The sequence below is a fragment of the Saccharomycodes ludwigii genome, chromosome V (genome assembly GCF_020623625.1).
Source record: "Saccharomycodes ludwigii strain NBRC 1722 chromosome V, whole genome shotgun sequence".
Taxonomy (NCBI): Eukaryota; Fungi; Ascomycota; class Saccharomycetes; order Saccharomycodales; family Saccharomycodaceae; genus Saccharomycodes; species Saccharomycodes ludwigii.
In genome coordinates, this window is record NC_060204.1 from 670723 (window position 1) to 683107 (window position 12385).

At 30.0% G+C, this 12385-nt stretch overlaps 4 protein-coding genes and 1 non-coding gene across 5 annotated transcripts; 1 reads left to right on the plus strand and 4 right to left on the minus strand.

Annotated features, from left to right (window-relative positions):
- Window positions 1–32: 32 nt before the first annotated feature.
- CTF13 (Ctf13p) lies at window positions 33–1784 on the minus strand (the record flags this gene model as incomplete). Its single annotated transcript, XM_046079125.1, has 1 exon — window positions 33–1784. One exon carries the CDS (start codon window positions 1782–1784, stop codon window positions 33–35), a length of 1752 nt encoding a protein of 583 aa, XP_045933721.1.
- A 367-nt stretch (window positions 1785–2151) lies between these two features.
- Window positions 2152–3588, plus strand: SLD2 (Sld2p; the record flags this gene model as incomplete). Its single annotated transcript, XM_046079124.1, has 1 exon — window positions 2152–3588. The coding sequence occupies one exon, from the start codon at window positions 2152–2154 to the stop codon at window positions 3586–3588; it is 1437 nt and encodes a 478-aa protein (XP_045933722.1).
- Window positions 3589–3728: 140 nt separating this feature from the next.
- Window positions 3729–5321, minus strand: UTP15 (snoRNA-binding rRNA-processing protein UTP15; the record flags this gene model as incomplete). Its single annotated transcript, XM_046079123.1, has 1 exon — window positions 3729–5321. The coding sequence occupies one exon, from the start codon at window positions 5319–5321 to the stop codon at window positions 3729–3731; it is 1593 nt and encodes a 530-aa protein (XP_045933723.1).
- A 268-nt stretch (window positions 5322–5589) lies between these two features.
- SCDLUD_004082 lies at window positions 5590–5681 on the minus strand. The gene is given in 2 exon segments: window positions 5590–5626; window positions 5644–5681. It is a non-coding gene; the product is annotated as a tRNA-Lys (tRNA).
- A 1533-nt stretch (window positions 5682–7214) lies between these two features.
- On the minus strand, window positions 7215–9407 carry SCDLUD_004083 (uncharacterized protein; the record flags this gene model as incomplete). Its single annotated transcript, XM_046079122.1, has 1 exon — window positions 7215–9407. The coding sequence occupies one exon, from the start codon at window positions 9405–9407 to the stop codon at window positions 7215–7217; it is 2193 nt and encodes a 730-aa protein (XP_045933724.1).
- Window positions 9408–12385: the final 2978 nt, after the last annotated feature.

Genomic DNA, 12385 nt, shown 5'->3' on the forward strand with positions numbered 1-12385 from the left:
ATATCACACCCAAATTTTAAGTCTTATTCTAACTATATAGGTGTAATTTTTATGTGAGGATTATTAATTTTAGACAAATTATCCATCTTAAAGCCTCCATTCTCTAAAATGCCTTTAGGAATATATAAATCTTGATATTCTTCAAACTCTTGTTTGATATTTGTCTTTGTTTTAGCAGGATAAGTCGTGATATCTTCAATTTTTCTTTTTTTTTTGCCAGTTGTATAGGCAGCTACCGGGGGTGAAAATAAAGTACATGAACCATAAACTGGTATTTCAAGTTTTTCGATATTTTCTAAAACCAATGAAGATATAGAATCCCAATAGCCGATATCCCATATTTTTAAACCTAAAGTAAGACTGTTTTCCTGCTGTTTGGTCTTATCTTTTTCATTATTTCTGAAATTACTGTATTCCCAGAATAAGTCTTTTTGATCCCACCAAAGCAGATGTTTTATATCTTTTATTTTGATGTCATAATAATGGGTATATTGTGAGCTCTCCCATGTTCCTCTTCTTGTACTTGTTCTTCTTGCGTTGATACCACAACTGCTATTGCTATCAAATTTATTCTTATTACACTTACTTTGGGCATAATCCTCCTTCTTTTCCTCTTCATCGGTTTCATCCTCCTGCCCAAAATCATCATTATTCTCAATTTCAATTTCTTCCTTCATGTGTCCTAGTAGTCCAACTTTATTTAAATCTAAAAACTCTAAATGCTCAAGAGAAAGTTTTCTTAAATTATCCCAAAATATTAAATTCAAAAATTCAAGAGTGGGTTTGGGTGGATTTCTATTAAATTGCAAAATTAGCTCCTTAAAATGTCTTCTCCATTCAAACCATAATAAATTATATCCCAGTTCATTTACAATCGCTGAGATATTGGTATCATTTGGATCATTATCACCTATATTTGTTACTTGTAAAGTTTTCAAATTGTCGTTTGTTCCATTGTTAGCTAATAAATGTGTAAAAAATGCGGCCTCATATTGGTCTTTAATATTGCAGTTGTTATTCAATAGTATTGTGTCGTTAAAAACTTTAAAAGATACCACTATATCAGTTATATATTTGTAAAGATTGCTGTAATTATTGTCATCCATTGTTTCACGTTTGATACGGTTTGCCCTATGATTAATATTGGCACTGTTATGGTCGCTTCGTAACACATATCTAATTCTCATACCATTATCTAGATCAGCTTGAATATCACCACCTCCAATTAACTTCGTATATTCCTCAAAAGTGTAATAAATCAACGGTATTTTATTTTGGGTTTTGACAAAGTAACACATTGTATACATCGATTTAGATCTAGAGCTAAATTCTGTTTTGGGCGTAGTATTTTTAATGAAGTAACAATTCAAGTCCCATAGTTGATCATACTTGTAAAGTCGAAAGTAATCCAATATAATACAATCATATTTGAGCCAAATCATATAATTAATCCAAGAAATTACAAAGTTGGGGTAGTTTTCAAAATATATTTCAAATTCATCGTTATAAAGCTGGAGCTTGCGTAAAAATGACTTGTAGTGAAATAATTTTGTAGGTGTTATTCGATTTTCGTTATTTGTGGAATCGGTTGATGACAACAAGGGTTGTAAGAATAAATCACTAATTGCAGGGGTCTTTAAAGCAATTATGTTTAAAGGTTGATATTGGTCCGTATGGTCCTGCTGGTCTTGTTTTGTGGATGGTTTATTTAAAAATTTGTATATTTTGTACCTTATCCTTATTGGTAGGTTGAAAAATAGCTTGATATCAAATTCATTTCCCATTTTTTTAAAAATAAATATTTATTGTATACAAGATGGTGACTTGTTGTTAGCTCTAAGTGGTTGTTGAATATCTGAACAATTGAGTTAACATACTTTATTTATACGCTAGTTTTTTTTGGTGTTTTTTTTTTTTTCAAATTTTTGATTTTATTAACTAAAAAAAAAAAATATATATATATATCTATATGTATGTATTCACGTGTTTAATTTTTTTGGTGTTATTTTTTTTGGTGTTTTTCTTTTTTTCTTTTTTTTTTTTTTTTTTTTCAATGCTTAAATTTTTAATTATATTCTCTATTTTTTTTTTTAAAACTAAACAAAAAAAACAACAAAAATATTATTTCCTGAAAAAGACAAAGAAATGAAAATGGATGTCAGATCACCATTAGTCAATGCTACTAATGATAATAACATCAATGATACTTATTTGGAATTAAAGGTAAAATTAAAAGAATGGGAACATGATTTTATATTAAAGAATAAAAGATCACCACAAAAAAATGATATCAAAAATTTACCTCGTGTAAAACAAATGTACAAAAATTATTTCAAATGTAAAAAAAAAATAGCTATTGGAGGCAATCTTTCCAATAGTAAATTGTACAAAAATACACCTACAAAAGTAAACGTTCATAATACTACTGATCTGCCCGCAACGAAAGGAACTCCAATAATGCAAGCAACAATGAGCGAAAATAATAATAACAGTACCGTTGATATGGATATTGGACCTACCCCTCAAATAAATGGAAAACTCGTTAGCATTCTAGAAATGGAAATGTCTCCTTTAAAAAGAATACCCACAATAAATATAACACATGATAATTATAATAGCAGTGATGATGCTGGTACGAATGACATGACAACGTTAGAGAAACAATCAATAGCTTCTTTCTCCTCCTCTCCATTGCATCAGCTGCAAATTACCAACGCTAAAAGGAAATTAAATTTCGATATAGATTTAAATAAAAATGATGATTACGATGAATTTTCTTCCAATAATGAAGTCGTAGATAATTTGAAGCTATCACCAAAAAGACCATCAAGTATATTACCTATTAATTCCCCAAATAAACTATTACAAAATGTAAGTTTACAAATTAAGAAGGACGATGCCAATTTAGGCAAAACAGCAACGCCATTACCGCAACCTGATGTTTACCCGTCCACATTAAAAAGTGATAACATGTCGCCATCTGTAGTAAGTCCTTCTCCATTAATCAAATTAAGTCAGCATTGTAGCACCAAATCATTATCCGAATTGGCCAAAGAACATGAACAACTAGTGGTTGAATTTCAAGAAAGCAATGCAAAAAATATCAAAAGAAACCTATTTAAGGATATCATAGGGAGAGGAGAACTTGATAGCAAAGCTGATATTGATTCTGAGCATGACCTTAAAAATACTGAGGATAAAAATGAGAATGATGAGGAAGAAATAGAAAAAAGTATAAAAAGGAACCTTAAAAAAAGAAGAAGGATTATTAAAGTTGCTGCACAAAACGTTCCTAAAAAAGACTCTAAAATACCTAAAAACTTGCACCGTGAGTTGCGACGATTAAAAGTTAAGAAACTAGTTGAATATGGTGGTGATTCGACAGCCTTTATGGATGAGAAGGAACAAGAAGAAGAATACATCTCAGAAACAGGAGATGAAGAGGAAGAAACGCTACCGTCAGTTAAAACAAAAAACGTCAGTAGAAAGAAGAAATACAACTTGGTGAGTAATAACTTTAGAAGATTGAAAATACCGAATACAAAAAAAAGACATAGATCGTTCAAAAGGTTCGGTGGGAAAAGGTGAAAAAAAAAACCCCTTTTTGTTTGAATTTGTTGTTTCTATTGAGTATAACGACACCATGAACTTATTTAGCAATATTTATTTATATCTGACATTTATACATATATATATATATATATATATATAAAAGGGGGTTTTAAAAATTAATTATTTGTTATTAATTGTAGCATGCCTTCTATTTTTTGTGCTTCTTTAGCTCTATGTATTTCCTTTCTCACTTTTTCTCTTAATGCTATTAACAATTCTTCTAAAACTGGAGACTGTCCTACACTATCACCATATATCTCTAGCACTACAGCTATCCAATCGGCAACGACAGGTGCACTCCTAACATCTTCAATCCCAGATTTCAAACACCAGTTTAATAACGGCTCCAATGAGGATTCGTCTCTATCGTACAATGCAACACGGATTTTTCCACGTGTGCGTAATTCCTGCAATACTGTTAATGTCAATTCTTTTGCCATTCCAGGTATAAAGGCGCTGTCTAAAGCCTCGCTCCATTTGAAATTGTTAATATTTCTCTCAAAAGCACGCAGTTTTTTGCTATTGTTATTATTGGATCCAGATTTTAATTTATCGTTGTGTATAATATACTCTTGATCACCCTTATATTCAGAACCCCTCATCATTCTTTGGAAATTATTACTCTTTTTATTAACAGATAAAACATCATAGGTACTTGTAGCTGCAGTTCCTTTAGTTTGTTTTTTACCCCTTCTTTTGGTCCTGATAGCCAACAACCCTGAAGACAAACCAACAGCAATGTGTTTATTATTCTCATCTTCAACCGTTAATGAAGATGGTGATAATGCGCAACTCAAAACGGGGGCACTAAATTTCCATCCAAACTTAACGTGGTATCTGTCTAACGGATCAAATATTTTAACATGCCCATCCAAAGAGGAAACAAGTAATGCGTTGGTCATCGAAGATAGGGTACCATGATTTTCCACATAATCTAAACAAGTAACAGTTTTGGCAAAATTCCCTCTTTCATACAAAATTTGGCCACCGCTCTGTATATCCCAAACTTTAAAACTTGGGCCGCCACAGCTAACTAATTGGGTTGATGAAATACTAATAATGTCCTCCACCGGCGGACCATTCTTTAAATGCAATACTATTTCGTTATTTCTTATATCATAAATTCTAACTTGGCCATCATAAGATCCGGTACAGCACAAATTGGGAGAATTGGGCATGAAACAAATGGATCTGACATAGTCATCTGCACCAGCTAGGCTAGTTATTGGTTCATAAGCGTGCGATATATCGTATAGCCTGACAATTCTATCATCACTAGCAACAGACAAAAGTTTATTATCCACTGGGTGAAATTTAGTTACATGGGTTGGATGAGTAGATGGTTGAATGGATAGCAATAAATTCCGAGGATTATAGCTGTCAAAAACTGAAACTAGCCCAGTAGCGTCACCACAACATAGTAATTTTCCATCTTGTCTAAAATTGGCTGAATATACAACGTCTTTAAATCTATTAAACGTTTTAATGACTTGTCTAGTTTTGCTCGAGAATATTTGAACGCGGGTAGATGATGTAACGGCAAAATCATGAGCAAATGGTTGAGGATTGAAAGCAATATGGGTTACCGCATTATGTTCTTTTACCAATTGAGTAGATGAAAAGCTACGCCAAAATCGATGTTCTGCGGTTGTCTGTTGAGGCAAAATTGGTGCTTTTTCCGGAACTATTCTAGGTCTTGTAGCTGACATTTTATGTGAGGTAAGGGTAGTAGGTAGCCTTAATTATTTTCTATTACTTTTTGAGTTCAGTGTTGGAAGAATTATACTATAAATATTTATAATGTGTTTTTATTTCTTTAAAGGAAGGGAAAGGAAGAGAGAAAAGAAAAAAAAAAGAAAAAAGAAAAAAGAAAAGAGAAAAGAAAAGAAAAAAGGAAAAAAAAAAAAAAAAAAAAAAAAAAGAAAAGAAAAAAAAAGAAAAGTTTTTTATAAAAATGAAAAAATATATAAAAAGGAACTCCTCATAGGGGGCTCGAACCCCTGACATTTCGGTTCCTTGCAATCTCATAGCTTAAAAGCCGAACACTCTACCAACTGAGTTAACAAGGACGAGTTCCTGCCTGCTGCAATAATATGAACTACACATCTAAACAAATATTATAATTAACATTCACAAACATAATTAGTAATACATGGTTAGCCACGGATAATCAGAAAATAAGAGCAAGAGCAAGAGCAAGTACAAAAACAATTAAGCAAAGTATAAAAGGGAAGCATATTCGGAAAGGTATTCTTCATGGTTGATTTATAGTTCTAAATAGTCTTTATTATTACATTTATTGTTATTTTATATAAGGACCAAAATAAAACACGAAATTAATTACCAAATCCGACCCCCCTGGCTATTGAAAGTAGTCCTCAATTACGCCTATGCTGCTCGTGTCCGGGATAGTAGACTGGAATGATGGTAAGTGATTCGTATGGAACGTAATAGGAAACTTAATGTAAACCAAAAAGTATATAAAAAGAACGGATAAGTTCATGCTGAGAGGTAAGTGTTTACTATAATAGTTATACGTGAATACATTTAAAAAAGATAGACAAGGATTAAGGTAACAAAGATACCTTATGGGTTGTTCAGAGACACGGGTTTGTAATAAAACAACTTATGTTATGGTCTAGAATGGTGTTCATCACAGTTCGTACAAAATATGGTAACTTCTTAAAGTATGGGAAACTCCGAAAGTATAGACATTGCATTAAGAGGGAAATTCCCGTAACGGACAACAACGAAGCATTGGGGGGAAAAATAATAAATCTGATCAATGGAAAAGTGGAAAATCAATCATATATAAAGAGATGATTCATTTAAAATTTTATTGTGAATGTAATTGGAAATATATGAGTTATAGTTTCCAGAGTTAAAAATCTATAAAAAGTCAAGCAGCAAAGTATCAAGTTGGTTTACTAACCCCTTTCTTAACACATATCCTCTCTGCGATATAACAACCCACTATCATTTATCTTTTTTATTTATTTTCTGTTTCTATTGTATTTGTTTGGAAAGCGAAAATTAGTAGAGGGAAGAATGTTTGATTTAAAGAAAAACAATAATAATAACAATAATAATATCGATTTAGGTATTTATTCTTTTATCGGGGATGTTCCAAAGTGGTGGCACTTTGAAAACCGGCACAAGTTGATTTTATATCAAAAAAATACAAAAGAAAAAATGAAGAGGATGGAAATACAGGGAGTTAATATACTAATATAACAATAATATAATTCACAATATATAATATATACATATATGTATAGCTTACAAGATTTGTATAACATAAAATAGATTAACACACACGCAGTTTTGAAAAAAAAAAAAAAAAAAAAAAAAAAAAAAAAAGAAAAAAAAAAAAAAAAGGAAAAAATTAATAATAACACATGATAATAAAACAAAATCTAAAAATAAGCATTGCTCCTATATACTACAGCAAATTGTATAATAATCCGATTCCCTAAAGAGAGAGGAAAAAAAATTTTTTTTTTATAACCGTTACGGTTTGTTTCAAACTTTAATTATAATAGTTTTTTTTTAGCGTCAATAATAATAATAATAATGACAAATATTCAAATATCAATTTTCTATTATTGCATTAAAGAAGAAGATTCAAGTCTCCAACTATATTTCTTCATAGTTACACTGCTATAACCTTTGGCAATCTCCGTTGTGTTGGATATAAATCTTAGATTATTGAATTTATTAATGACCATTTCAAAATTATTAAACAATTTTGTAGTCCTAACATGATCAGACATATTTCTTAATTTTGGTTCTCTGGTTAGCACCTTATTAAAATACTGTTGAGTAACGTTTATAGCATCTTCGATTGTAAAATGTCTTTCAGTTGCATCAGGCATGTAAATGGAAACAACCACTTTAGATATCAAATCAACCAACTTAACAATAGTGAACTCTCTAGCAATGACTCGGCTTGTTTCCAATGTTTCTCTACATTTCTGCGATCTCCAAATAGTACCGTATTTCTTTTCCATTTCAATAACGCTCGGAGTGCCATCAACCATACCACCCGTGTAAAACCTCTGATAAATTTGTCTTACCGTAGAGCTGGGCTTCCAGTTAAAATGCTTAACTTCTGGATGTTCAAGTATAAACTCGGTATATTCATTGGAATTGGAACGTAGGGAATTGTTTAAATTACTGTCTAAGGGACTATCATCCACATTCTGATTGGCGTTAACGTTGCTAGTGGTAGTATTTCCTGTGCCGGCATTAGCAATCGTACTAATAACTGACGGATGGGTAATCGCGTTTAAACTACCAGTCATATTAGCAGTGGCCCCGTTAATAACTTGGTGCTGGCTATGGTTATGTTGCTGTTGTTGCTGGTTACCACTATTTGATCTGATAATATTGGACGAAGAAACGTTGCCATTGCCAACCATATTAGAATTGGACAAAGGTGAGTCGCTAATCATAGAACTACTTGTACCCTTTATATTAATATTAGAAGCTGTTGAAGAAGAATGACCACCCATGCCATTCGTTTGAAAAAAGTTTAACCCCGCCACATTTGTTTGTTGTTGTTGGTTTTGGTGTTGTATATTCCTATAGCCATTGCTATTAGTATTGTTACCACCATTACCGTTGTTACTCAATAGTAAGTTTGGATTACCTATAAGTCCAGTAATATGATTTGTTGAGGGCGGTGGTGAGTTACTGCCATTGTTATTATTATGGTTTATATTACTGTTGCCAATGCCATCGGCACGGACATTCCCAGTACCCTGCTGTTGGTTTTGTAAGGCGCTGTGTAAAGAATTAGATAGTGCTGGTAGATTACTGTTGTTATTGCCATTATTCCCACTGTTATTACCGTAGTTGTAATTATTGGGATTATTAGCGTTGTTGTTAGTGTTATTGTTGCTGTTGTTGTTGTTGTTGTTACCGTTGTTGTTACCGTTGTTGTTATTATTATTATTATTATTATTATTATTACTGTGAGGAATATTGTTTGTCAAACCTAGTCTAATATTTGCGGAGTTATAAACATCTTCATCTACTCCATAAAGTCCTGCTGGTCCTACTACGCCGCCTATGTTGTTGGTGTTAGTATTATTGATATTACCACCAACCGCTGAAAAATTGTTGTTGTTGTTATTACTAGAGACAGAGTTATTGTTATTAGCAGTAGCAGTGATGTATTCTATTCTATTCCAGAGCTTCTGAATTTGTTGTTTTTGATTTTCAAACGTCTCATAAGTCTTAGCACTATCATTAATCACGTTAATAACTTGCTGATGTAGAAATAAAAATTGTTGTTTTTGTTGCTCTACCACGTTTAATAATTCATTGATTTGGGATTGTAAATGACTGTGTCTGATATTCATATGTAGTTGCAATTCTTCATAAAACTGTTTCGAATAATTATTGTTATTTGCTGAGGTGGAGGAAGTAGACCCAGAGGATGAATTTGTACGAGCAACCATAGTTGAAGGATTATTGTTTCCAACAGCCGATACCGTAGTCTGCGGCAACATACTAGTAGCTGCCATATTTGTTGAAATATTAGTGTTCGTGCCACAATCTGTGCCATTAGATGTATTACCGTTGATATTAGCAGTGGTGGTTCCAATCGCCGCCGATCCTGGTGTTGCTAGTTCTTCCATTTTCGCTGTTGTTATATCGTTATTATTTGATGCACTACTAGGGTTATTACATACCGTCGCTGGTTTATTTATTGGGTCTGTTGTTGTTATGTTATTTTGTGTATTTAAGGCATCGCCTGTGTTCTCAGTTTTAGTTATAATACCTGACATTGCTCCCTTTTTTATTACGCTATTATCTAGGCTTTTTTTTTTTTCTTTTTTTTTTTTTTTTTTTCCCTTACCTTATCTTATTTCCAGCAGTAAAAAAAAAAAAATATTCTGATTCAATATGTTATTGTTTTGGTCTATAGTTTTCTAAGTTAAACTTTTATTATTATTAGTAGTAGTAGCGTATGAATTATTAAATAAATTAACAAAATATTATTGATGTTGTTGTTTATTATTAATACTTTCTTTACTTTTTTTTTTGATTTGTTGTGGTTTTTTAATATTTTTTTTTTTCTTCAGCGAATCGAAAGTATATTTTCTATTTCCGTTTTAAAAAAAAAAAAAAAAAAAAAAAATTAAAAAAAAAAAAAAAAGAAAAAAGAAAAAAAAAATTTAGTAAATAATGAATAGTCCGTGCGCGTGTTTGGTTTGTCCACCACTTTTATGTATATACTTTAAAGACAAATAGTTGCGGAAATATTACCACTAAAAAATGGGTCAAAAAGGGGGAAGGAGGGATGCGGGGAGGGAAGGGAAGGGAAGGGCGGAATGTAAGACTTAGAAGGCCTCACCGTAGTAATATAGTAATAACGCACAAAAAAATTGACGGAAACTAATATAAATACCGCCTAATTATTAGTAGTAGTGATGTTGCAACGCTTATTAAAATATTGTTAATATGTACTTAAAGTTGCAATCTACGAATAAATATTAAAATGTGTTGGACAACGTATTTTTTTTATTTTTTTTTTTTTTCCAATTTTAATATATACCTAAATTATGGTAAATAACAAATTGAATATATATATATATATATATATATTTCCTATAATAGCAGGGTATATCTATAGCTTTTGTGTAATTAGTATTAAGTATGTTTGTTTTTTTATGAACGAAAATGGATTTGATTCTGTAGCTATGTGTGGATACGTTTCTACAAAAATAAATAGCAAATTAAATTAAAAAATTGTTTAGCACTTGGATTTTCATAATGATGAAAATAATCGAAGCAAATCAAAAAAAAAATATAAAATAGAATAAAATAAAAAATCCACAAAAAGATTTTTTGTTTATATATAAACAATTATTATGGTTGGGACAAGAATAATACATGCAAGTTGAAGAGCGAGAGAAAAAAGATGAAAGAAAAAGAAAAAGAAAATTAAAAAAAAAAAAAAAAAAAAAAGAAAATAAAAAAAAAAAACAAGAAAAGTACCTATTTTTTTTTTTAATTGAATATGGGTTTTGCCAGTATTCAATTTGTCCTACTATAATAATAATAATAATTATTATTATTATTATAATATTCACTTAATAGATATTTTTTTTAAGGAGTATTAGTATTTAAAAAAACCATGTTGCTGTTTCCTCAATGTTTATTATTATTATTTCGCAGTTGTTTTTCTTTTTCTTTCCCTTCACGTTCTTAATTAAGTAAATCGTAATTTCTCTTTTTTTTTTTTTTTTTTTTCATTGGTGACTTTACTACCATATATTCTATTTGTTTTGTATTGTTATTTGTAATCTTGTAAAAAATTTATAATTATATTTTATAGCTTAAAAATAAACTATCAATTTACTATATAATACGTACTTTCATTAAATCACCGTTTTAAATTATTTATTTATATATCTATCTGTTGTTATTATACAATATGTACTATATTTATTTCGAAATATATATAAATATATATATATATATATATATATCATATGTATACATCATACTTAGTAATTTCTTTTTTCTTTCCCAAATGAAGTATTTTTAATACAACTAGGGTCACAGCTACCACTAAAAAACATTTAAAGACCGTTTTTTTTCATTTCCGCTTTTTTTTTTTTTTTTTTTTTTGAGTACAAGTGGTTGATTAAAAATAAAATAATATATATATATATATATATATATATATATATCAAAAACATGACATAAGAATATAAAAGCCATAATAATTTATTAATATTCTATCTACGACAACTAATAAATAATTACAAAACTATTTCTTTTGCGTTCTTATTTTTTTTTTTTTTTTTTTTTTTTTAGCTTATGGTATTAAGTGGTACTTTTTTGTCTATTTTTTTATTGTTTTATTAATATTTTCAATATTGTACTTTTTTAATATATATTTTCAGTATTTTTGTTAATTTTTTTTTATTTAAGCTTCTTCTTTTTATTTTTATTCGTATTTTTTTTTTTTTATTTTTTTTTTTCTATAAAAGATATATTTGTATAATATGCACACACATGTATATATATAGGGGGGAGGAGAAAGGAGGGGGCGTATTAATAAAATAATACCGTAGCTAAACGCCAGTTTCCAAAAAAAGCCATTCTCTGTAATTAGAAAAAAAAAGCACATAAATTTTAAACCCGTAACTTACATAGTTTTTAAGCATTAGCTGGAAAGTTGATTCTTTCTGAAATCAGGGATCTACTTCTATCTTGCACTATAATACCTATTTAGAATAAACCGTAGAGATAGAAATTATTTAAACATTGACCATTTTGAGGAAAATTTTATTAATCCAAGGAACATTGTTATATATTTTATGTTACCTTTTAGTAGGTGGGAAATGGTGATAGCTAGAGGAGTTACACCGGCTTTCGTACGTTTTGGGGTGATAGTAACTGATTAAACAATACGAACTGTGTTGTCAAAACACTCAAGCCAATGACAAGTGATCGCAGCGTCATGTCAATCTTTTATGTGTTTATTTTATATTATAAGCATAGTAATATACTTTTCTTGCCGACTGGACTTTGAATACACGTATGGAAACGCTTATACTGATGGTAATACTTTTAATTCTAATACTTTCAACAACAATGGTGATTCTCGTGAAAATGCTAGTGGCGCTTATGCTGATACAAAAACCCACATGTTAAATTAAACACTCCAAGTCAATTAGTGTTTAAATACATTACTAGTTTAGGTAAAGTCAAGATGTAAAGTATTAGCCAACTAGTTTAGTTAAAAAAATAT